The following is a 25,170-nucleotide window of genomic DNA, read 5'->3' as shown; positions in this document are numbered from 1 at the left end:
AGAGTGCTCTGCATGTTCAGAGGAGGTCACCTGCAATTGGAGTTGAGAAAGAGAATCTAAACTTTTTTGATCTTGGTCTTGAGGAAAGTGTTGGATTTTAACAGGGGGACATGGAGGGGCGTGTTGGTGGCTCTGTTAGGTTAATTAATACTACCCGACATAACAGACAGATCCCCAAATCTCAGAGACTTAAGGCAACAAAGATTACCCCTTGCTCAGAAGTCTGTTGTGGGTCAGGTAGCCCTCCTCCACCTTACAGCTGTGCTGGTGGGGACATGTGGCCTCCTTGCCGGCAGTGGCAGGGGCAGGAGAGCCGTGAAGGAGGCACACCGCCCTTCACTACCTGTGCTCGAATTTCGTTGGCCGGCCCGAGTCATATGGCTAAAAAGTAACTGTCAGAGAGGCTGGGGGTAGAATTGTTTGGAGCATATCAAGGAGGCTTTGAAAACCAAGATGAAGACTTGTGCCTACTTTAATAGGGGGCTTTTGACGTTTCTGACCAGGGCAGAAGATGATCAGAGCTGTGTCTCAAGAAGGTTGTGGTGACCTTCAATTACTAGCATTTTCTCTAAATCAAGGCCCATATCTCTTGTTGCCTGGATTATTTTAAAAAGCCACTAAACTACTGACTCTAGTCTCCTTCTTCTCATATGTCTTATTGGCTGCTTCCAGGACCATTTATGAAATAACCCTTGGTATGTCCTTGCATAATAAATAAGATAAAAGTATAATTTATCACCCAAACTGAAATGCCTTTGAGAGTGAAAGTGCTACTGATGATGCTTGGGCCAGAGGTATAAACTGGGACTGTCCCCAGCTAACTGGGACTTGAGATCACCCCAAGACGAGACTACAATGGCTCTCTACTGCCAGCCAGGCCAATCAGGCCCCCAAACCTATGGCCTCCATAATATTGCAGCACCCATCTGTCCAGCCCTCCACAGCCTTGATTTAGGGTCCTGCTCAAACATGACCTCTGCAAGGGGCCTCACTACCCCATCTAACCTAGCGCTCTCCACCTTTTCCTTCTCTATCCCTTGACCCTGCTTTATTTGTCTCCATGCACTTATTACTTCCTGACATTATAGGATGTATTTATTCTGAAATAGCTGTCTGTACCCCCACTAGAATGTAAGCTCCATGAGAGGAGGGGCTTTGTCCTTCCACAGCTATAGATCCAGTACCTTAAAGAAAGCCTGACACGTGGTGGGAGTTCATAAATCATCGTTGAGTAAGAGAATGGTTAGACCTTCTACTTCAGTTGGGCCAAGTTCCTTCACCATCGACCCCAGCATCCCCTTCTGAGTCATTGTTTATGATGCTCCTTCTGTCTTCAGTAAGCTCATTGCTGTTCTTCTCTGTGGAGATCCAACTCTGCCTCAAGGCTTAGCTTCCATTCTTTCTCTTTCTGGGAATTTCTTTGAACATTCTACTCCATACTATCTCCTGTCCTGGATGAAAGCATATAGGTTTTTTGTTTTTTGTTGAGGAAGATTGTCCCTGAGCGAACATCTGTGCTAATCTTCCATCTGTGCTAATAACTTTCCTATTTTGTACGTGGGTCACTGCCACAGCATTGCTTGATGAGTGGTGTAGGTCTGCGCCTGGAATCTGAACCCACAAACCCAGGCAGCCTAAGTGGAGTGCACCAGACTTAACCACTACCATGCCTTGGGAGCAATAAGAAAAAGCGCTGGAACCAGGGAGAAAAGTCCCTTCCTCCTACAGTGATCTTTTAGCACTCTTTATAATATTAATGCTGGTTGGCAAAGGGAAAATCAGAGGGTCCTTCTCAAGAATCACAAAGGAGGGCAAAAAGGGTGGATTTGGAGCTGAGAGGCAATAAATTGACAGTTGGCAAAAAGCACAACTCATATTGTCTGCTTTATAGATCAAAGTATCATTCTCAACAGTGCTTCCTCTTAACTAGATAAAATTCCCACTGTGGAATCACCCTCTACTCAAAGGAGATAGCAACAGTTTCCTCGGAAAGTTGCTGCTAAAAACTACAAATGTTACTTATGGTAACTTGAGGGTGTGTTATCCTAAATATATTGTTAGCTTAGGAAGTAGAGCGTTCTGGTTGTCAATAGGACAAAAATGATATTCTAGTGATGGAGAAGGGAGGTGGACCTGAGTAAGCCCTGGACACTGGGTTCAGATAAATTCCCAGAAAATTGTGTAATGGATAAAAGGCTTTGCACACTTTTTAAAGCTTTCTGATAAGTATTGTTGGGTACCATTTTCCTTTCCTTCCTTGCTATAAAGGAACCAATTCTAAGACAACGTTGAGAATTTAAAAAGTAGTAGAGTATGTCTTTGGATATTTTGGATAATATGTGCTTTACCTTAGCACGTATTATCTGTACCCTCTGTAAAATTAGGTTGAGTGAATCAATTTTAGCATTAACAGAGTAAACAGGTTTTTTTTTTGTTTTTCATTTTTCATGCAGGATAAATCAGCCAGCAAAGAAAAATCCAAGACTCCAGTAAGAGTTTTACCACAGTTGGCTCCGGTAATTTACCTACACATTGAATTTTTGCTCTTTTAAAAGGGTGTATTAGTTTTCAAACTTGTAAATAAGTAACTGAATTTCTGATTTTGAATTTTGTACTCTATTTGATTCTTTTCTGATGGAAAAATTCTACGAGGTGCACATATTAGGAAAAATAACTATCTTAATAAAGTAACTGTAAGTTAGTAAAGTAAGCTATAATTTCCTAGTATGTACAGAATATTTGAATATTCTGGATAAAAGAATTTCCAAGATGGACCAGCAGAAAGTACGTCAGTGTTGGAGTTAGGAAATGAGGTGTCAGGTTACAGCCTTGTCTCTCAGGGCTCTGTGATCTGAGGGGATCGCTTACCTCTCTGAGCCTCAGTTTCTGAGTCTGAATATGAGCAGAGTTGATGTGATGATCTTTGAGATGTTATCTTCTAGCAGTGAAATGCTATGCCACAGAAGATTCCTCAGATCTTGCCATTGTTTTTTTATTATTATGACTATAAATTGTCATTGTCCTGTAGAAGAGGCAGTTAAGTCGACATTTTCAGTCGATAAGTGCTGGGTAAGGTATACTTTACTGTAATAAATTTTGCCATCAGTAATTATGTTGAGTTTAGTGCCATTGAGTTATGTTCTTGTGACTCCTGGAAGTTGAGCCTAAATGGAGGGGTTCAATGAAAACATTATTATTATTTTTTAATTGTGATAAAATCTACATGACATAAAATTTACCATTTTAACCAGTTTTAATTGAACTGTAGTTCATTGGCATTAAGTATATTCATATTGTTGTGCAACCGTCACCACCATCCATCTGCAGAACTCTTTTCATCTTCCCAAACTGAAACTCTGTACCCCTTAAACACTGACTCCCCATTCTCCCTTCCCCCAGCTCCTGGCAACCACCATTCTCCTACTTTGTGTCTCTATGTGTTTGGACTACTCTAGGTCCCTCATATAAGTGGAATCATACAATATCAGTCCTTTTATGTCTGTCTTATTTCACTTAGCATAATGTTTTCAAGGTTCATCCAAAGCATTATTTTTTGAAAGATATTTTAAAAGCTGAGAACAAACTATAAAATTGAATTTGTGTTGTTTCATTAGAGAAGATTCTTGATAATTTAAAATGGAGGAAATTTTTCACTTAGAAACTTGAATTAATATTCTTAGGTGAATTATCTTGAACATTTCAAAATACACGTTTTCATTGAAAATGTGTTTTTGTTAATAATGCCAGATTATCATGCCAAGTTCTGTAAAATTGAGCCATGGCAAGTTTTCCCTAGTTCTGTAAAATCTATCTTAAATTTTCTAGTTTAAAAGACAAGACCTGAAACAGAATAAACATTTTATTTTCTCTTTAAAATTTAACACATTTTAAAACTGAAAGAAAAGAAAAATTGCCATTAGTTTGTTGTGTCTTGTTAGTATATAGGTTTGGAAATGTAAACTTAATTAAAATTTCCTTATTTAATATTCAGTGGCCCAGTTGAGTTGAACAATAATCTTTTCCTGTTGATGGCATATTATAGTCTAAAATGCTTTTGTTAGCTGATGTAAACCTGGTTTTATGTTCATATTTGGCTGTATCTTACATTTTTTCCAGCATTCTTTGAGTTTTATGTGTTTTAAGGGAAATAATGTGTATATATATATTTTTTTGGTGGGGAAGATTGGCCCTGAGCTAACATCTGTTGCCAATCTTCCTCTTTTTGGTTGAGGAAGATTGTCCCTGAGCTAACATCTGTGCCAGTCTTCCTCTATTTCTTATGTGGGGTGCTGCCACAGCATGGCTTGATGAGCAGTGTGTAGGTCCGAGCCTGGGATCCAGACCCGTGAACCCCAGGCTGCTGAAGTGGAGCATGTGAACTTAACGACTAGGCCACCGGGCTGGCCCCAGGAAATAATATTTTTAAGAGATTTTTAAAAAAAATCCATTGATTAAAAACAAAGTATTTTCATTTGAATATTAAGGTTTGCACTCAGATGAAACTCTCTAGCAGTAGTTAAGACCTAGAGTGATTTCATTACAGACCTTCGTGTTTCCAGAGGTGATCCTTGTTGAAATAAAGGGTGACTCAGCAGTGGTGGCTCCCAGCCTCCGTGAGCTGGTGACCTGGTTCTCACCCTCTTTGCATACCTCACTCATAGCACTCCCATGAATCCTAGATCCTTAATGGAGCAAGATGAGAGTGGAACAATGGAAGGGCAGATGGATGGATGGAAAAGCATTGACTTATAAGTTGGCTTAGGCTATTTTCCTGCAAAAGAAGAGCCTGAAACAAGCAAGGACTTGTGTGCAGAATAAAACTTGGGGAGAATAAAACTGGGAAGAAGGAGAAGCCAGTACAAGCATGGGCTATCAAGTTGGTCTGCATCTGAAAGGAAGACACAGACTCAACTGTCAGCATTAAAAAATATGTATATTTTACTTTAAAATCCACCCATTTGGGGGGCTGGCCCGGTGGCGCAGCAGTTAAGTACATGTGCTGCGCTTCAGTGGCCCCGGGGTTCGCAGGTTTGGATCCTGGATGCGCACTGACGCACCGCTTGTCAAGCCATGCTGTGGTGGCGTCCGATATAAAGTGGAGGAAGATGGGCACAGATGTTAGCCCAGGGCCAGTCTTCCTCAGCAAAAAGAGGAGGATTGGCAGATGTTAGCTCAGGGTTGATCTTCCTCACAAAAAAAAAAAAAAAAAAAAAAAATCCACCCATTTGGGTTTACGGAAGAGCTATATGTTCCAGTAACAATGGGTCTGTGTTCTGGTATTGCAGTAATTGGCTGGAGCTAATTAGTTGTTGCCTTTTGAAAGATGTTGGCGTTCTCCCATCTGCCAGCGTCCCCACCACCCTCTATTGTTTCCCAGCACTGAAGCTGAGAGCTAATTAGCTATCGTCACTAGCCTTTCTCCCTCTTTTATGATACCTCCTCGAATCATATAAGAATTTATGACCCCTGCCTTAAATGATGGGATAAATTTGTGAGCTTCCAAAATAATCTAGAGCCACTTAAAGCCATGAGAACAGGAAGACCTTCTGGAGCTGGAACGCAGTGGAACTCATTAGCATTGGAGACCAGCAGAGGCTGCCTCTCATTAAAATGGAAGGCTTAAGAAGCACTTGTTCGTATCTGGGGGGGAGTAGACTCTCTGGAATGAACACCCTAGTGTTAGGAACAGGCGCCCACATCAAAGCAGCAGCGGGGCCTTTGGTAATGTCTCCCAAACGTCACCACCACAGCCATGCACAGGCTTGAATAAGATTTGCTATTGTTTCTGCCTTCTTTCCAGATGTCCTGATTTGTTTGAGAAAATGTCTGTGTTTACAAATATTTGTGCATTTCATGAAAAAAAGTTTTTTGCTTGTCTTTTTTTATTAATGCTACTTAAATTTCATATTTCAGGTGAGTACGAAGCCCCAGTGGCAGCAGGCAGCTCCATCATTCCATTTGAGTGTAAAGCAGAACAGCGATATTCCAGAAGAGTTTAGTGTTAAAAATGAACAGTCTTATGGTAAGGACTTCAATATTCTAACTTAGATTTAAGGAAATTTTCTAGAGAAAAAAATCATACAACATTTAGTTAATAGAGTAGTGAAATTGTAAAACTGAAATGACATTTATATCAAGTAGAAAAATTTATCCCAAATGTTTTCCCTTGGAAAATAATTGATTCCAGTCTTAGTTATTTCAGGCTGTTGTAAATGCTGTAAAAGCTGATATATTAGGAATTGGGATGTTTATAATAAAACTTTGATTTATTGTAGTCAGAATTTGCCTCTGCAAAGACTTAGAATTTTTTTCTAAAAGAGATTTTAATAAATTGTAAACATTACTTCCAAATCATTTTAATAATTTTTATTATTTTGATTCATAAGATTGATTACATTGAATATTAACATTTTTCATCATGATTCTTTGTTTCCTGAAATAGTTTTGTGTTCTATTTTTATCATAATTTTAATCTTGTTCATTTTAAGAAGGTTCTATGCAAATATAATTGAAAATTTGTTTGTTAGCATATTAATGAAAATACAAAATAAATTAATTGAATATTCTTAAAATAGTCAGAGCTTTCTATTATGATGACATAAAACAAGAGTAGTTTAACTTCCTGGTAGTTAAAGAAAATAAATTAGAGTTACTTGTGAACTTAAAGCATGTAGTCTTTTTCTTGAAAGTTGCTTTAGCATTTTATTCTAACCACTTAAATCTTTATCTTACTTTTTAGAGGACTAACTTATGCTTTTTTTAAATTCAAGCTGAATACATGGAACGCTTCGGAAAGAAGGGCAAATTACTAGACCAAGTTGATGATAGTTGTGCTGGGCCATCTACTTCCAAATCAAAGAGCAAATCTTCACATAAAGAACGAGAAAACTTTAGAAGCACTCTTGTTAACGTCATTATGTAAGTTCTATAAGCTAACTAGTGTGTGTTACCCTCATTAGAGCCCCTGGGAAATTTTCATCTAAAGTATAAGATTTCTGCGCCTCTCTAAGGATGCCTCAAAGCCTTGTTGGAATGAGATCAGGGGATAAATACAGAATGAAAGGGTGAGCTGAACCCTATTAAGCATGCCCCACTTTTAAGTATCGTGAGCTGAAAAGGTACCCATGTTAGTACTTGATGTTGGCTGAAAGAGCAGAACCGCTTCCAGTCCTGGTTGCAGCCTTGGTGGCTGGTGGATGGAGCAGGTTTTTTCCCATCTCTTCTGCTCAGGTGATGTGGTGACTCTCTGGCATTGTGGGTCTCCTTGTGTAGAGAAGGAAGGAACTGGGGTGAAATGATCGGGGTGTGAGCTGGGCCTGGGCTTGGCCTGGTCTGAGTTTTAGATCCGTTTGTGGAGAGCAAGGCAGACACGAGTCACTGGATCCTCTTTGCTTGTTCCCTCATAGCTCCATGCTGGTTGCTCAGTACCCTTTGTTTCATTGTACCTCTCAAGGCACACACGCTGCCATTTGTGAGCAGAGTTTCACGACACATTGCAGTAAGTGACTCACCCTCAGAAACCACATTTTACTGTGCCCACGTGGCACTTGACTGGCAGGATGGCCATCTTGAAGGGAGGACAGTGGGTACTATGTGCTTACAAAGGGCAGGGGTTTTGTGGGAGTCCCGTGCAGCTGGATTGTGGGCGTGTGCCTCCCCTCCAGTAGGTTGGAGTTTGCTTTTGCCAGGCGCCACTAGAATATTCCCAGCTTGGCCCACTTATATCACTTTCTTGGATTAAGCACTCCCAGACCCCACAAAAGGTAAAATCAGCACCCCAAACCGTGGCCTGGTAGGCCTCTGGTTACAATTTCTTAGAAGCGACTTTTTCTCTACTCTGTGTCCTGGCCAGGACACACGATCTTTCTTGATGCACTTCCTTGTGCTTGTCATTTCTGTTCCTTTTCTGGTTGAGCATAGAGCCCATCTGGGGTTTCAGCTTCGTAGAGGGGTCTCGGTTTGAATTCCCCATTTCACTCAGGCCTGCCGAATCCTCTCCGGACCCACATGGGCATGGAAGTCCAAGGTCTGGCCCCCACAAGGGCAGCCATGGCCTCAAGGCTTTTGCTGAGTGCTCTGCGTTGCCACTCCATTTTTTTCCCTCTTGAATATTTCCTTTCTTTCTTTTAAGTTCAGCTGTGCATTCAAAAGGAGCTTTGTGACGTATCCAGTATTTATAGAATGGTACTGGGAAGTTTTTCAGATTATCTTTGCTGCTGTGTTATAAGAAAATGAAGTCTCTTTTTAACCATTTTATGTCGTTTTTTAGTTATGGCTTTTATAAACATGGTATGGATGGACTTATTGAAATCCAGTCTTAGAGTTTCTGTACTTCAGTAGCATGTTTAATCTCATTTATAGTTTCTTATGTATGTGGGCTTAACTTCTGCCAATGTGTTTTGTATTTCCTATTTACTATATGTTGCCTTTGCTTATTTTTTTTTTTCTGCTTTCTACTGAATTGAATGTTCTCTCTTCTCCCTTTATTCCTATTGGCTTAAAAGCTATCAAATATATTTCTGTTCTTTTAGTGGTTACCCTAACATTTAAAACCACATATTGTAATTTATATTTTTTAAAGTTTAAAATTCATTTTATCTGAATATCACACCCCTGAATATCACAAAAGGACCTTGGAATGCTTTAACTTAGCTCTGAACTTTCCTTTGCATTTTCTGTGTGATTATTATTTTATTTCTACCAATATTTCTATAATATTTTAGTTCTACCAAGTCCTTAAATTCCCCATACTCTTTTTTTAAATTTAACACTTACTTAGATTTACTAACATCTTTTCTAATTTCTTAGAAAATTGCCTTTGCATTCCAGTCTTCACTTTTGGGTTCATTTTCTTTTTTGTCGAAGTTCATCCTTTAATAGTTCTTTCAATGAGGATCTGTGGGTAGTAAACTTGAGACTTTCATTTCTGTAAAGGCTCAATTTTGCCCTTACTCTTGAATTAATGATTAAGCTTGCTACAGAATTAAAGGATAATAGTAAATTTTACCCTGTGCATCTGAAAAACATTAGATTGAAAAATATTGACCATTATTTTTTTGGCACGTTTTATTTTTCCCCAGCTTTATTAAGGTATAATTGACAAATAAAATGACAATATATTTAAAATGCACAATGTGATGATTTAATATATGTATTCATTGTGAAAGGATTCCCACAATCAAGTTAATTAACACATGCATCAACTCACATCTTTATCTTTTTTTTTTGGTGAGAACACTGAAGTTTTACTTTCTTAGCAAATTTCAATTATGTAATACGCTATCGTCCACTGTAGCCACATGGCATGTATTATTGTTGATGAGAAGCCTATGTTGCTTTATTTGTCGTTACTTCGTTTGCCGTATGTATTTGTACTCCGTCAGCTTGTCTGTTCCTTCTGTTTTGAACATTTTATTTTCAAATCCTTCTAGATAGGCTTTAAAAGAACTGGCTGTATTGAGATGTAATTTACATACCATTAAATTCATCCATGTTAAGTGTACAATTGATTCAATTTTAATAGATTTCTACAGTTGCAGAACCTTCACCAAAATCCAGTTTTAGAATACTTCCATCACCCACAAAAGTGCCCTTATGCCCATTTCAGTTAATCTTCTCTACCGCTGGTTGCCGCAGGCAATCATTGATCGGCTTTCTGTCTCTATAGCTTTATCTTTTCTAAAATTTCATATAAATGGAATCATGTAAAATGTATGTTTTTGAAATCCATTTATCTTGTTTATAGTTTCTGGGTTTTAGCTATTATGAATGATGCTGCTATGAACATTTGCATGCAAGTCTTTTTGTGGACATATGTTTTCATCTCTCCTGGGTAGATGCCTAGGTGTGGAAATGCTGGGTTGTATAGTAGGTATATGTTTAACTTTTTAAGACGTTGCTAAGCTGTTTTCCCAGAGCCAATACCATTTTACACTCCCACAAGCAATGTCTGAAGATGTTTCTAGTTTCTCCACATCTTTGCCCACACTTTGTTTTTGGCTTTGTTTTGCCATTCTAGCCATTCTAGTAGAAGTGTTGCTGTATCTCATTATGGCTTTAAGTTGTATATCCCTAATGACTAATGATGATGGGCATCATTTTCTTCCTTCCTTCCTTCCTTCCTTCCTTCCTTCCTTCCTTCCTTCCTTCCTTCCTTCCTTCCTTCCCTCCTTCCCTCCCTCCCTCCCTCCCTCCCTCCTTCCCTTCCTTCCCTTCCTTCCCCTCCTCCCTCCCTCCCTCCCTTCCTTTCTTTCTTTCTTTCTTTTTGAGGAAGATTGGCCCTGCACTAACGTCTGTTGCCAATCTTCCTCTTTTTCTTTTTTCTCCCCAAAGCCCCAGTACATACTTGTGTATCATAGTTGTAGAGTTGTAGCTCTTCTATATGGGATGCCACCTCAGCTATTTCTTGATGAGCAGTGAGTAGGTCCGCGCCCAGGATCCGAACCGCAAACCTGGGGCCGCTGGAGCAGAATGGCATAGTGTGAACTTAACCGGTGTGCCACCAGGCTGGCCCCAAGGGCATCATTTCTTGTGGTTGTCTGACGTTCATATAACGTCTTTGGTGAAGTACCTATTTAAATCTTTTGCCCTTCTTTTTATTGGGTGGTTTGTCGTCTTATTATTGCATTGTAAGAGTTCTTTATATATTTCCTGTGAGAGTCCTTTATCAGATATATCTTTTGAAAATATTTTCTCATAGTCTGTGGCTTATCTTTTCATTTTCTTTCTTTCTTTTTTTTTTTGTGAGGAAGATTAGCCCTGAGCTAACATCCGTCCCCAATCCTCCACTTTTTTGCTGAGGAAGATTGGCCCTGAGCTAACATCCGTGCCCATCTTCCTCTACTTTATATGGGACGCTGCCACAGCGTGGTTTGACAAGCAGTGCTTTGGTGTGCACTTGGCATCCGAACCTGCGAACCCTGGGCCGCCTCAGTGGAGCACGTGCACTTAACCGCTACGCCACTGGCTGGCCCCATCTTTTCATTTTCTTAATTGTGTTTTTTGAAAAGCAAAAGTTTTAAATTTTGACGAAGCTCAATTCATCAATTTTTTCTTTTATTGTTCATGCTTTTGGAGTCATATCTAAGAATCTTTTCCTACCATAAAGTCATAAAGATTTTCCCCTATGTTTTCTTAGAAGTTTTATTGTTTTAGCTCTTACATTTATGTGCATGATTTATTTCAATAGTGTGTCTATGGTGTGAGGTAAGGGTTGAAGTTCAATTCTTTGCATATAAATATCCAAATGTTTCAGCTCCATCTGTGGAAAAGACTATTCCCATTGAATTACCTTGGCACCTTTGTCAAAAATCATTTGACCATATATGGGGTTCTATTTCTGTTCCATTGATCTGTGTGTCTATCTTTACACCACTACCTAGCTTGATCACTCTAGCTTTATAGTAAGTTTTGAAATCAGACAGTTTAAGTGCACAAACCTTATTCTTCTTTTTCAAAATTGTTTTGGCTATTCTAAGTCTTTTGCATTTCCATATACATTTTAAGATCAGCTTGTCTGTTTCTGAAAAAAATTTTAAAAGGTAGACTACTGGGATTTAGTAGGCATTGCTTTGAATCTATAGATCAATTTTGGGAGAATTATCGTTTCAATAACATTGAGTCTTCCAGTCCATGAGTATGTTATTTCTCTCCATTTATTTAGATCTTCTTTAATGCTCTCAGCAGTGTCTTGTATTTTTAATGTACAAGTTTTGTACTTCTTTTAACAAATTTATTCCTGAGTATTTTTCTTTTTGATGTGAATGGAATTATTTAATTTCATTTTCTGATTGTTCTTTGCCAGTATATAGAAAAATCAATTGATTTTTGCTTCTTGATCTTACGTCCTAAGAGCTTACTAAACTAGTTTACTAGTTCTGGAGCTTTTAAAAAGGTTCCTTAGAGAAAATGTGGTATATATATACAATGGAATACTACTCAGCCATAAAAAAAGACAAAATCGTCCCATTTGCAACAACATGGATGGGCCTGGAGCGTATTATGTTAAGTGAAATAAGCCAGAAAGAGAAAGACAAACACTGTATGATCTCACTCATATGTGGAATATAAACCAACACATGGACAGAGAAAACTGGACTGTGGTTACCAGGGCAGTGGGGGTGGGGGGTGGGCACAAGGGGTGAAGGGAGTCATATATGTGGTGATGGACAAACAAAAATGTACAACCCAAAATTTCACAATGTTAGAAACCATTAAAACATCAATTAAAAAAAAAAAAAAGTTTCCTTAGAATATCCTATATATACAATCATGTTGTCTGCAAATGAAGATAGTTATACTATTTTATTTCCAATCTAGATGCCTTTCATTTGTGTCTCTTTCCATTTTGCACTTGTTAGGTCCTTCAGTAAGTTGTTGAATAGAATTGGTGAGAGTGGAATTCCCAGTCTTAGGGGAAAAGCATTCAATCTTTCACATTTATGTAGGATGTTATTGTAGGTTTTTAAGATACTCTTTATCAGGTTGAGGAGGTTCTCTTCTTTTCCTAGTTTGTTGAGAGGTTTTATCATAAATGGGTGCTAGATTTTTGTCAAATGCTTTTTTGATGTCCATTGAGATGGTCATTTGGTTTTTGTCCTTTATTCTATTAATATGGTATATTACATTAATCGCTTCTCATATGTTAAAGAAAACTTGCATTCCTCTCAGTTAGTCATCATGTATCATCTTTCTTATAATTTGCTGGATTCGATTTGCTAATGTTTTGTTAGCAAATATAGGATTTTCAAGTCTATATTAATGAGTGATATGGGTCTGTACTTTTCTTGTGATATCTTTGTCTGGCTTTTGTATCAAGGCACTACTGGCCTCATAAAATGAGTTGGGAAGTGTTTTTAACCTCCTTTATTTTTTGAATGAGTTTGTGTAGAATTGGTATTATTTTTTCCTTACTTATTTGATGGAATTTATTAGTGAAACCATTTAGACCTGGACTTTTCTTTGTGGGAAAATTATTAATTATGAAGTTAATTACTTGCTATAGATTTATTCAGATTTTCTATTTCTTCTTGAGTCATATTTGGTGCTTTTTTGCCTTTTATGCAGAACACACATTCTTTTTATTTAAGTTGTCTGATTTGCTGGCGTAAAGTTGTTCACACAACTTCCTTGTTTTCAGCCTTCCTACTCATTTCCTCCTTTGGTACCTGCTGATTGCAAAACCAGAGCCTTTTCTAGGCGTCTCCTAGGCAGACTGGTTTCCTTCCTGCATGAGTTATGGGCCATGGTGTTTTCAACTGTGTTTCGTCTGTATGCTGTCTTCTTTTCATTTTCCAGAAATTTGTTGAAATATCTCCTCAGCTGATGACCCTGTAGTATCTTCACAATCATTGGTTAAAACTACTTTACAACCATTTTCACAAGGAAATTTGAAAAAATGGATATCTATGCCACCATCTTGAACCAAAGCCTCTATTTATTTAATAAAGAGAGAAAAAAATCAATATATTTCTTTTCATTTTTGAGAAACAAAGTACATCATATTTTCTCTTTAACTAGTAAAAGTGTCTCCTGTGTTGATTGTTTTATTTCTGAATGGAATGTTATTCTGTTGGAAAGAGCATGGCAGTTTGGAAACATGTGTGGATGGGCAAATTCTTGTTTTTGTACTTAATTAACTATATGACAAAGGGGAAGTTATTCAATCTCTCTGTCATTCAGTTTCTTCATCTGTGAAGTGGAGATAACTATGCCATTATGTCTCCTTTAACAATAGGTGTGAGGATTAGAGATAACATATGTGAGACTATTTAGAGCCTGACTAGGTGATCAATAAAAAGCTTCTATTATTATGGTTCCCAGTGAACAAAATCTTTGCCTGTAGCCACAGAATGATAGAATCATAGAGTTTTAGAGCTGAAAGGATTTTCATACTGACTGCAGGAACTTCTGCAGCAGTTCCTATAGACCCCAACCTTCTTCCTCTTCACCTATCCTAATCTTGCTGCATCCTTCGAGGCAGGCATTACTCACACAGAGGATGAAGTTTGTTTGATTCTCAGGATTCAGCAAGGTAGATAAGATGAGCATTTCTGCCATTAGAAAAACCCCAATAACCCAGTTATTAAGGTCGTGCACTTTATAGTGGCAGAATCTGAACCCAGATGTCCTGATTCCTGAAGTACATTGCTGTCATATTAGTACCTCTTTACTGTACAATGAACAAAATAATGAGATGGTTACTTTTGTAGTTGGAATAATTAACCTTTCTCTCTCCAGTTACAGAATACCTTGAAGATCTCCCACCACTCCTTTCATACTCTGGGTACCTATCTTGGTAGGGTGTCTCAGAGAGATATTCAACAAACCTCTAGTCTCTACTCACTGTACAGTTAGTAGGAAGGAGTATTTTATCATACAGCATTGCTGACCGGATCAACATCCCAGGTGAAGCTGGGATCCAGAGCATGATACATTCAATGATAAAGAGGTTAAAGCTATCCCAGAACAACTTGTTATTTTTTCCTGAAGATGTGAACTATGCGAACTATATTTCTGCACAGCGAAACCCCAGAAGAAGTCACAAAATGTGGCTCGTATTTCGTATAGATTTTGAATTGAATTATAGCTATAAACATTATAGTGTTATATGAACACTTAGCCAATAATAAATACAAAGGAGCATATGAGCTGCTATGTCACTCATTGCTGACTTGTACTGTATATCTCTAGAAATCTGAGAAATGGTTTTTTGAAGAATGTATCTGTGTCTTCTGCAAAACCAAATTTAAAGTCTTTTCCATCAGTGCTCTTTTAAACCTCATATTTATAAATAACTACACATAGTTTAGGAATAATGCAAGAACGCTCCTATAAAATTTCAGAGAAGAGAGAGCTTGATTTTAGAGTAGTGAAGAAGAATGAGTAAAGTCCATCAAGAAGGGTGTGGCCTCTGAATTAGGTCTTGCAAATCATTTCCAGTATAACTGTTTCTCTATAAATAGAGAAAGTATTCTGGGAGGAATATGGTACCAAACAAATATGTATACTATTTATAAAATGTTCAGCAGTTCATTTTTTCTTATGATTTAATATAACACAGTCCTGATGTTTTTATATCTATTGGTTTATGTTCTAACTGCCCTTTATACACTTTTGAATAGTGTGTTTATCATTTGCTTAGGCAACAAGATGCTGTCTTAGACTCACCTACCCTTGAAGAAAGCACATTTCCGAAGCAGACCACTTCTGCAATAGAGAAAGACATCTTGGTAACGGGCTATTTCTTTTGTCAATATAATTGAAAGTAAAGAAAGCACTTGAAAATACTTTTTTACTTGTGAGATTATTCTCTGCTCCTCCCTTGTGAAGCTCTATGGTGGGAGGAGTGAATACAGAGTTCCATAAAATTGCTCTCTTGGGTTAGTGAAGGAAATCGTTCTCTCTCTTGCTGCCTAAGACCACAATCAAAGAATCCCAAGTTTACCTGCTCCCTTTGTTAAAGTTAGCCTCAGTCTTGGATAGCTTTTACATGTCTTTATTCTTCTATGAGATATTATCTTAATTAATGTATACATTACAAAGCATATTAACTTACTATAGAAATAGTAATTCTCTGAGTATTTCAAATACAGAATTTTTAAAAAATATAAACATCAAAGATTTTAACATTGCTAATTTGAAAGTATGTTGATGTTTAAGTTTTTTTCTAATAAGTGACATATAAAAATTTCTTGTGAAAATATATTGAAGTTAAATGCCCACTGTTAGAGAAATACTGTCATGTCTTAAAATGAATATTTTGTGCACACATTTAATAGCAACTATAAAATTATAGTGTGGAATGTTAATAGGCCAATTGAAAATTTCCTAAGTCCTGTTGTATAATATTTCTGAGATTAACATGTAGGGATACGGATTCATTTGAAGCTTTTCATATTTTGATTATCAATAAGAAAAGGATAAAAACTAACATACCAAATTTTCACACATTTATAAAACACTAAACTCTACTTCTGCATGGGCTCTGTTCAGTACATCATATATTTGGTAATATAACTTGATATTTTAAAGTGGAGTTATGAACTAAAAGAAGAGCTTTAATTTTCATGAAATACTATATATATTTTTTTAATTTAGGAGATCTCAAATAATGCCTACATGAATTGCATAAAATGCATTTTTATGATTCGTAAATATTTTGTTCTCCTAAAACTTTAATTTTGCTCAATAGTTTTATTTTTAATAAACACACTTCTTTTATTATAGCACTAAACTCATCTACATTTCTGGTTTCCTTTATGTAGAGATATTACTATTATATTCACCATGGAATTGATACGGACTACGTAGCCCCAATGGAAGATTCTTGGCTAGAGAATGTATTGAATTTAGTCCCCCAACATCTGAAAGTCCTCACTAACAGCATACTTGCATTATCTGATGAAATGAGAGAAGATTATCTTCTTAGTGTAAAAAAATCCATAGGTAAATCAGTATTTCTCCTTGCTCTTTAATTTGGATATGTGACTCATGAAGCATGAATTTTTTTAATTGAAAGTCAATACCTATACCTGTAACTATTTATTATGCTGTTTTTTGTATTACTGTTGCATTGCTTAAGATCGTAGGCAAATTTTATTAATAAAGTACAACAAAAAATTTTTAAAAAACCAGTCTTTCTATTTGTAGGGATATATGCCCTCAACAAAGGACAGAACTGAAGAAAATGATAAGATGTTAATTAATTATTTAATTAACATTAATATTACGGATATCATAAATTAGAATGTGATTAATTGCAAAATTGTTGCTGTGGACCAGGGGTTGGTAAACTACAGCTCACAGGCCCAATCTAGCCCACTGCCTATTTCTTAGAACACAGCCACACACATTAATTTGCATATTGCCTATGGCTGCTGTTGAGCTATAAGAACAGAGTTGAATAGTTGTGATAGAGACTTTGTGGCTCACAAAGTTGAAAATATTTACAATCTGGCCCCTTTACATAGAAAGTTTGTTAACTCATGGTATAGATCAATAGATGCTAAGACTGAACTAATCGTCGGAATCATTTTTAAAATTCTGATTTCTGGACCCATCTGAATTAAAATCTCTGGAGACAGGGCCTCTGAATCTATACTTTTTAAAAAGGTTCTCCAATTGGTTGTGATAGTAAACCTGGTATAATTGATGTTATGTCCAAAGTTGAAGAAATCATAATGCTTTGGCAAGGTCTGGAGACCCCTGAGGAAGGAGAGCATTCATTGCATTTAAGACTCTTATTGAGTATCCTAATAATATAAAAATAAAAAACCAAATTCTTGCTCCCAAAAAGTTCATGGCGTAATGAGGGGGATGGACAAATCACTACATTACAAAGCAGAGCAGTAGGTGTGGTGAGGAGGAAAATGGAAGACCCACTCTAAGGGAGAAGAGGTCCTGCCCCACTTCGTAGGAGGGACTCTGGGGGCCTCTGGACAGAGTCTTGAAGGATGGACGGTGTGCTAGGGAACATGCTGGGCCAAGGAAAAGGTGTGAACAGTGGCAGACACGCGTGAAAGGCTCTTCCATGCTCCTAAGCAGTTCTGACGGCCAAAGCAGAGGGTGCATGTTGGGAAGGCGACAGAATACGAAGAACCTTATATGCTTTTTAAAAGCACTTGAAAATAAAGGAGGGTCACTAAAGTATTTTAAGCAGAGGGGTAATAACATACTTGCATTTTAGAAAGAGCATCTTGAAAGACAGGCAGGAAAATTAGAATTAATTGTGAATTAAAGACCACAGAAGACAGAAGCAGAAGTAGCTCACTTTACTGATTTTATACAAGGTTGTCTCCTGCTCTTAAGCAGTTTAAAAGAGAACAAGACAATACATATCTTTCCTCAGTGAAAGGAAACCACTACCATTCTGTACTGTTGATCTTCGGTTCAGCAAGAACTACTTTTGGTGGAATAGCTATAAAGGGAACTGTAATATTAAAAGCAATTATTAGTTCAAATGAAAGAGCAGGGACATTGTTAAGAAAAGGAACATATTCTCTCAAAGACACAGACATCAGATTTTCTCATAAAAATTTTTTTGTTTTCTTCTATTCATAAATGCACAAATTGCTTATTATTTTAAAAAATGTAACATAATTTAAACAATTTAATGAAATTAGTTTTGCAATTGCTTTGAAATATAATTAATATAAGGTTATTGATCATAACTTTTCAATTTTCTTTTAGTTGATTTTGTTTTAAAAGATCCTAGAGAAAAAGATGATAAAAAGGCAGATGAACTTCTACCCCATCGTGCTGAGTAAGCAATCACTTTGTTCTAAGAATGTTGGTTGTGTGAGCATTCCTGTGTATGTGTATATATTTGTACACCAGTTATGTTTTCTCATATATATGTTTATAGTTTATGTACTTCATATGTACCACTGATTGTTCTCACTATCTTTGTTTACTTACGTATTTAAGCCCTGACATGTTACATTTACAAATTAATGGCTAGATGGGTAGACACATAGACACACAGACAGATGGACATCTAGGTGGTTAAAACATAAGTACCCTGGTGAAAGAATGTAGATCTTTGTATCTGCACAGCTCCTAGCACACACTTCAGATTAATAGGGACATAAAAGCTTGATGGCGGGCCGGCCCTGTGGCTTGGTGGTTAAGTGCGCGCGCTGCAATGCTGGTGGCCCGGGTTCGGATCCCGGGTGCGCATCGAGGCACCACTTCTCCGTCCATCCTGAGGCCGAGTCCCACATACAGCAACTAGAAGGATGTGCAGCTATGACATACAACTATCTACTGGGGCTTTGGGGGGAAAAAATTAAATAAATAAAATCTTTAAAAAAAAAAAAAAAAAAAAAAAGCTTGATGGCAATTTGAATGCCTAGAAACACATTAGGAACATGGTAGAAAATATGCATGTGTAGAATATATTTAAATTTATTACATGGATTAAAATATAGAGTACATAATGGGAATATCGACTTTCTATATATTTTCCCTAAAGTAATTAACATTTAGGAATAAACATCTTAAATAGTTTGAAAAATAGAACTTATATTTGTATGATTAAGTAACCAATTCAGTTTTACTTTATTTCCTTTATCACATTTAAAAGTGCCCCCAATTGTTTCCCATAACTACAAAAAAAAATTCATGTAGCCATTTCCAACATATCGTCTATGGAGAACAACTTTTCTACTGGGGATAGACAAAAATCATCCTTTGTCATTGTAAAAGTGATATGGCCACGACTGAAAAACTGAATTAAACTTACTATGTAATAAAACAAGACTAAGTGTTTAAAATCAATGAAAGCAGAAAAATTATAGACATAAAAGGTCAATGTTAAAATATACTCTGAAAGATGAAGATGGCACATATTCAATATATAAAAGATTATTCATGTCATGGGAGTTCCAGAATAAATGTCTTCAAATAAAAACGATAGTGTTTGTGATTTTCTAAGTGACCTTTACACATTAACAGAGGTGAAGTTCAAGGGGATATCCAAAGGCAGGCTGGACTATATCCTTAAAATATCTTTAAAATAAAGGAAAAATCTAAATGTTTTATGTTGTGAAATTAAGAGAATCTTTCAAGATGTATATGAAACAGCTGGCTACTGTTTGTTTGATCATTACGAGTTATTTGCGGACTCATTAGGATCAAGTATTTAGAGAAAAAAGTTAATTACGTTATGTTAAAGATTCAAATCTAATTTCAAATGCATTAATTATTACGCTGAAATTATACTAAACCATAAGGAGTGTGACTTTTATATATTTTAAACATAATTACATGATTTGTTATTTCCATGAGGGATACCTCATATTTTTTATTAAAATTAAACCATTACTACTAGAAAAGTACATTGATTATAAAAATACTTTCTTTTGATTTTTAAAGAAGGTAACTGAATATTTTCTCTTTGTTTTCAGAATGCAAATTCTTCCAAAACCTTGGAGGAAGTCTTTTCTGGCTGCAAGCAGTTATATTAGGGATCACTTGAATGCAATGAACCCTACGATGCTGGCTGTGCTGGGTTTGTGGCACGGTACTTTCAAGTGAGTATTTCTGGCCTTACTGGACTTTTTTTAAAGAGAGATGAAAGTTATTTTAGCACAGCTTAATTATTTCTTTTACTTTTTTAGCTGAAAATTAAAAAAAAGAATGACAAATTTAACATAAGTATTTAAACATAGTTTTAAATGAACAATGTAGAGACATATATAGGGAATAAGTGAACGTTACCTTTCATCTCTGACTCACTTCTCTCCACTCCATTACCACACATACTCTTAGAGATAATCCCAGTTAAGAGGCTGAATTGTCATACCTTGTTTTAAATCCCACAGAGCATTAGCTGCTACAATCATCTATATGGTTTAGAAACCCAGCAATATTGCCTATGTGAATGGCATGAGGCGAAGTTCCTGGGTGACTGTTGGGAATCATGCATCACCTCATAGGCACTGTCACCGTGGGGACGGTGCAGCCATGTGTGGCGAGCTTGGCAGAGCTGGATGTGGATGCCAGTGGGGCTGTGCCGCTAAAGAGCTTGGCCCTAGTGCTGAGGATGGTTTGCATCCAAGCTTAGAACTTCTAGCTTCATATCCCCTCCCTCACACCACCCCTTCCAAGGCACTGGGTGGGGATGGGGGTTGGGGGTCCTAGCAATATGCACCCATGGACATATGTTTTTATAAAATATGCAAAAGTAATACAGATTTATATCATTTTTCTTGAAGAAGGCCTCCCTTCCGGCCCCTCAAAATCTGGATGGCCCCTGCCTTATGATAGAGGAGATGGCACCCTGGTCTCCATGGTAGTCTGGTGAGCCTTTTCTCACCCCCACAACCGCAGTCCTGGCTTACATGTGACATGATCTCCAGGGTCTCCTGGCTTTTATTGCATGTATTGTGCTGATGGCATGAGGGTACAATAAATGAGCACATTTTCCCGCCTCCCACAGACCAGCAAAGACCAGCAAACCATAGCTAAGAGCTGCGGTTGTTTCAGAAGCGCAGCTGCTGTCTCTTCCCTGGGAAACCTCTGGACGTACACACCAGGGGGCCTCAGCAACCAGCTTCTCTGAACTCCTTCCCGAGTTCAGATCCTTAGCGCACAGGAGCACCTAACCCTAACCCTACTCCCGGGGTCTGCTCTCAGGAAGCGAAGCCATCCAGGATTGCCCCAGCTCTGCCACCATCTGATCAGAGCTCCCTGGTTCGTCCCTTGCTCTCCCTGGGACTCTTTTCCCACAGGTAAAATGACTGTGGGTTTGTGATGTCCAAGGCCCCTTCCCTCCCTCTCTCCATCCCTCTCTCCCTTTCTTTCTTTCTTTAACACATTTTAATTTAATTTCTTTGTACAGATATGTATGTAACTTACATAAGTATATAAATGTGATCATGTACACTTTTCAAGGGCAGTCTTTTTTCCTTTACTTTGTCTGACTCCCACCAGCCTTTCTTTTCCTCATACCTGCCCCTTTCCACCACACCAGCCAAAGACCCATGATAACCGTGTAGTGGGGTATCTTTCCATATTTTTCTTTCTGCTCACATAACCATATACATATGTATGTCTGCATGCATGTGCATATATAGCATAAAACTGGCTTTTGTTGGTCAGATTACATACTGTTAGAAAGGGCATCCTTTCAACTTGCCATTGTATGATGTGGATTTCTTTGATTGAAATTGGCTTATAGGAATAGGAAGAGGGCATCTCCCTGCCCCATGTTTTTCTCATCTCTTTTCTTTTGGGTGTTGGGGCTCAAATACGTCTCCCTGACAAGGCCCATGATCTAATTCTGCGTTCAGTCATGAGGTTACACAATATAGTAAGTCGCTTTTACAAAGATTTTGCATATAATAATGCATTCCATTTTCAAAACACCACGGTTGTTTTCTTTTATATCCATTCGTGGGTGGAGCTGCCAGAACACGCTGGACTGGACATGGGGGATGGGCTCCATTGCCTAGGATTGTCCATAAAGGGCTAGGCTTTGCCTGTTAGACAAGGTCAGGAGGCAAGAGACAAGAAATGAAAGGAGGAAGGGGAAGAAGGAGTAACAAAGCTGAGATAAGAAAACAGTAAACGGTAGATGTATCCAAAATTAGTGTCCATGGTCATGGTGGCAGAGGTGTTAGTAGCAGCAACTGAAGCAAACCTCAAGGCATCCAGGATAAAGACAAAGGAGAAGGCAGCTTTGCAATCTAGGGGTGGAAAGAGGACCCCATCAACTCTTATGTTGCCTTTGCAGGCATGAGTCATTTTACTCCCTATGTGAATATTAAGAAAGGGTGGGCAGTCACAAGTGTTACCCCTCTGAGCGGAAGCCAGCATTGAAGATACAGGGCATCCTCATTCTGGGTGATGGTCATTTATCCTGAATCTCAGCAGGTCTTGAAAATGTATGACATCTCTGTGTGTGGCAGTGGGTTGGGGGATGGTAATGTAAAAAATCATCTGAATAACTCTAAAATGCATGAGTGTAGAAACCTGAAGGGATACTGTGTAGATGGGAATGTGCAAATTCATGTCATTCAGTATTTACGCTTACAGAACCCACTTAATGTCAGAGATAGCATTTGTAATGCAGTCACAACCTACGCAGCAGACAGATATTTTTGCTTGAAAAATAGTGTATATATGAGGACACGTGTATATATAGTGTCTATATGAGTGTAGGAATTATCATAGGATATAAATTACAGTAGTTGAATATAAAAGACAGATATTTAAGAAAGTGAATCTCATCTTAAAAGATAAAATGGGTTTTTAAAAATTCATTATTTGACCAAGTGAGCCCAAGAAAATATTGCTAGATGAGAACACGATGGATTCATGTACTGTACAGCACTCAGAGAGGATACAAGTTAAATCACTCTTAAACGTACTACAAAGCTGCTTAACCTAACTCATAATAAGAGAAATGCAAAGCGATTGAAATAAAAACTACACTGAGAAATCATTTATTTCCTATCAGAATGACAAAATTCCAAAATATTGACATCACACTTTGTCGGTGAGATTTGAAGAGATGGCACCCTTTTGAGGGGAATCCAACCATAGCCATTAAAATTACAAATTCATTTACACTTGAATCCAGCAATCTTGCTTCTGGGAAATTAGCCTACAAATACACCTGAAAACATAGGAAATGATATAGGTTTCAGTTTCTTTATTGTTCATGAGAGGAAATGTGGGAAATGATATAGGCATAAGACTCTTTTATTGTTTATTGCATTTGTTTATAAGAGTAAAAGACTGGAAACAACCAAGTATCCATAGATAGCGGGTTGGTTCAGTAAGTTATAGTACATGCACACAATGGAATATTACAGAGCTATACAATACAAATGAGAAAAATCTCAATGTGCTAATATGGAAAGGTCTCCAGGATGTATTATAAGTGAAAAGAGCAAATGCAGAACGCTAAAATGTGCTACTTTGAATGTCACAAAGGAGGGGGACTGGTAAGAAGAAGACATGTTTCTAAGAAAGAAAAGTTCATGGAACAAGCAAAAATTGTAGGCACTTGGAGTGGGGGCAACTTGGTCCCAGTAAGAAGTGAGATTAGCTTTGAGAACCAGAGATCAAAGTCAGAGACTGACTAGGTGTTGAGTCCAGAATGTTGGGCCAGGACTGTTGAAATCTGTGCTGCTTGAAATCAGTTATGGACCCATGGGCCAAGGTGGGTTTCAGCCTGTGATGACCATCAAGTGGCAGGTGTGAGGGTGGGAAGGCTACGTGACTGACAGCTGAGTCTACAGAAATTTATATCTGATTGGATGTGGCAGGTAAGGGATAGGAAGAGTTCAGAGAAGGTCCTGAGGTTCACAGTCGGGGTGATTTGAGGCTGTTATTTGGCTCTACTAATAGAAAATTGAGATGAAGAAGAGATTTTCGTGGTTAGAAGACTCATAATCACAAAACTTTTAGAGACTTAGAAACATTTTCCTTCTGCTAACCAAGTTCATGCTAATGGATAGTGAGTAATCTTCTTTTTCCTGATCTTTCCATAGTCTTAAACCAGTGGTTAAAACTATTGTTCTACTGCTAGATTCTTGTAGAGATTGTCCTGAGAAAGTAGGAAAGGTAGTATTTTTCCCATCATCTTAACAATTCAGCCTATTGACCAAATGGGAAGTGTTATCAGCAGAGACTTCAGGGAAAGCTGTTGTACATTAAAAGTTCTGTAAAGGCCTTTCAATCTCAAAACCTCAAAGATGGGTGGCCTGCCCCTAGAATTGTCTGGTAAATCCAATACTAAGGAACTGCAGGGAAAACGGGTTGGTGGTTCAGAGGCAAAGCGAATTCCAGGGCTCCTTCCCTAGCGATACTCTTATTCAGTGTGCTTCCCACCATGTGCACCTGTACCTGATTGACAGCGGCAGCTTTAAAATGAAACAGCATGTTGAAAACGTTGATCAAGAAGCCTGGAGAGCATATTATGTTTAGTATGTGCTGTTATGCTACATTTTAGAAGTATTTTATTGAAAACTGCTCAGTTGTCCCGAATAACACATTGCCAAAGGTGCTTCAGCAATGGTCAAACCTACTTTGTGCCTAATGTATTATTGACACCATGTACTGAATGCGTTATAGCCTAAGAGATGAATTTTAGCGTGTAAAAGGAATATAAATAAATAGATTTGAAATGTGTTTTGTTTACTAACCAGGATTTTACATTGGTCTTTAAGTGAAAATTAAGTGTGATGTTTTCAATAGTGTTTATTATCTTTCAGATAAAACAGAAATCACTTAATCACATGGAAATTAAATAACAGTTCCTCCAATAGGGAAGGAATCTGTAGTTAAATTGAGGTGAATAACACTATGATACTAATAGGTAATATTGTTCTTTTATTTTAATCTGCCAGAGAAAATTCTTAGGTGAGTAAACCACATATATTACAAAGATTCATAGCACTGTAGTCAGAAAAGGGGTTGTGTTGAAAACTGTTGACTGGAGTAAGCACTGTGTTTTCTAAAAAAATCAAAACCAGACAAGTTCAAAAGATTGTGATACACTGGGTCTTAATTAAGTGTGAGAACTCCCTCACTCCATGACTCCCTAATATCAGGGATGCTTTCTCTTCAGAGAGGGTGCAATTTTTGTGTTAGAAGCAGGGGACCCTGTAAGCTTTGAGTGCTACCTCTTTTCCTGTTTTAATTGTTCTGGTTTGAAAG

The 25,170-nt window shown here is 37.6% G+C and overlaps 1 protein-coding gene across 1 annotated transcript in view; it reads left to right on the top strand.

Annotated features, from left to right (window-relative positions):
• The window catches only part of DNAH7 (dynein axonemal heavy chain 7), a 223,261-nt gene that overhangs the window by 3,425 nt on the left and 194,666 nt on the right, over positions 1-25,170 (top strand). Inside the window, exons 2-8 of the mRNA XM_014784701.2 lie at positions 2,454-2,516; positions 5,914-6,022; positions 6,771-6,918; positions 15,143-15,230; positions 16,266-16,446; positions 18,190-18,262; positions 19,908-20,033. Coding sequence (XP_014640187.2) covers positions 2,454-2,516; positions 5,914-6,022; positions 6,771-6,918; positions 15,143-15,230; positions 16,266-16,446; positions 18,190-18,262; positions 19,908-20,033 — 788 coding nt within the window. The remainder of the gene's footprint in view (positions 1-2,453; positions 2,517-5,913; positions 6,023-6,770; positions 6,919-15,142; positions 15,231-16,265; positions 16,447-18,189; positions 18,263-19,907; positions 20,034-25,170) is intronic.

This window comes from Ceratotherium simum, chromosome 9 (genome assembly GCF_057802395.1).
Source record: "Ceratotherium simum simum isolate JZ-2026a chromosome 9, ASM5780239v1, whole genome shotgun sequence".
NCBI classification, from domain to species: Eukaryota; Metazoa; Chordata; class Mammalia; order Perissodactyla; family Rhinocerotidae; genus Ceratotherium; species Ceratotherium simum.
The sequence above is the reverse complement of the archived record's forward strand: the minus strand, read 5'-3'. Positions and strand labels throughout refer to the sequence as shown.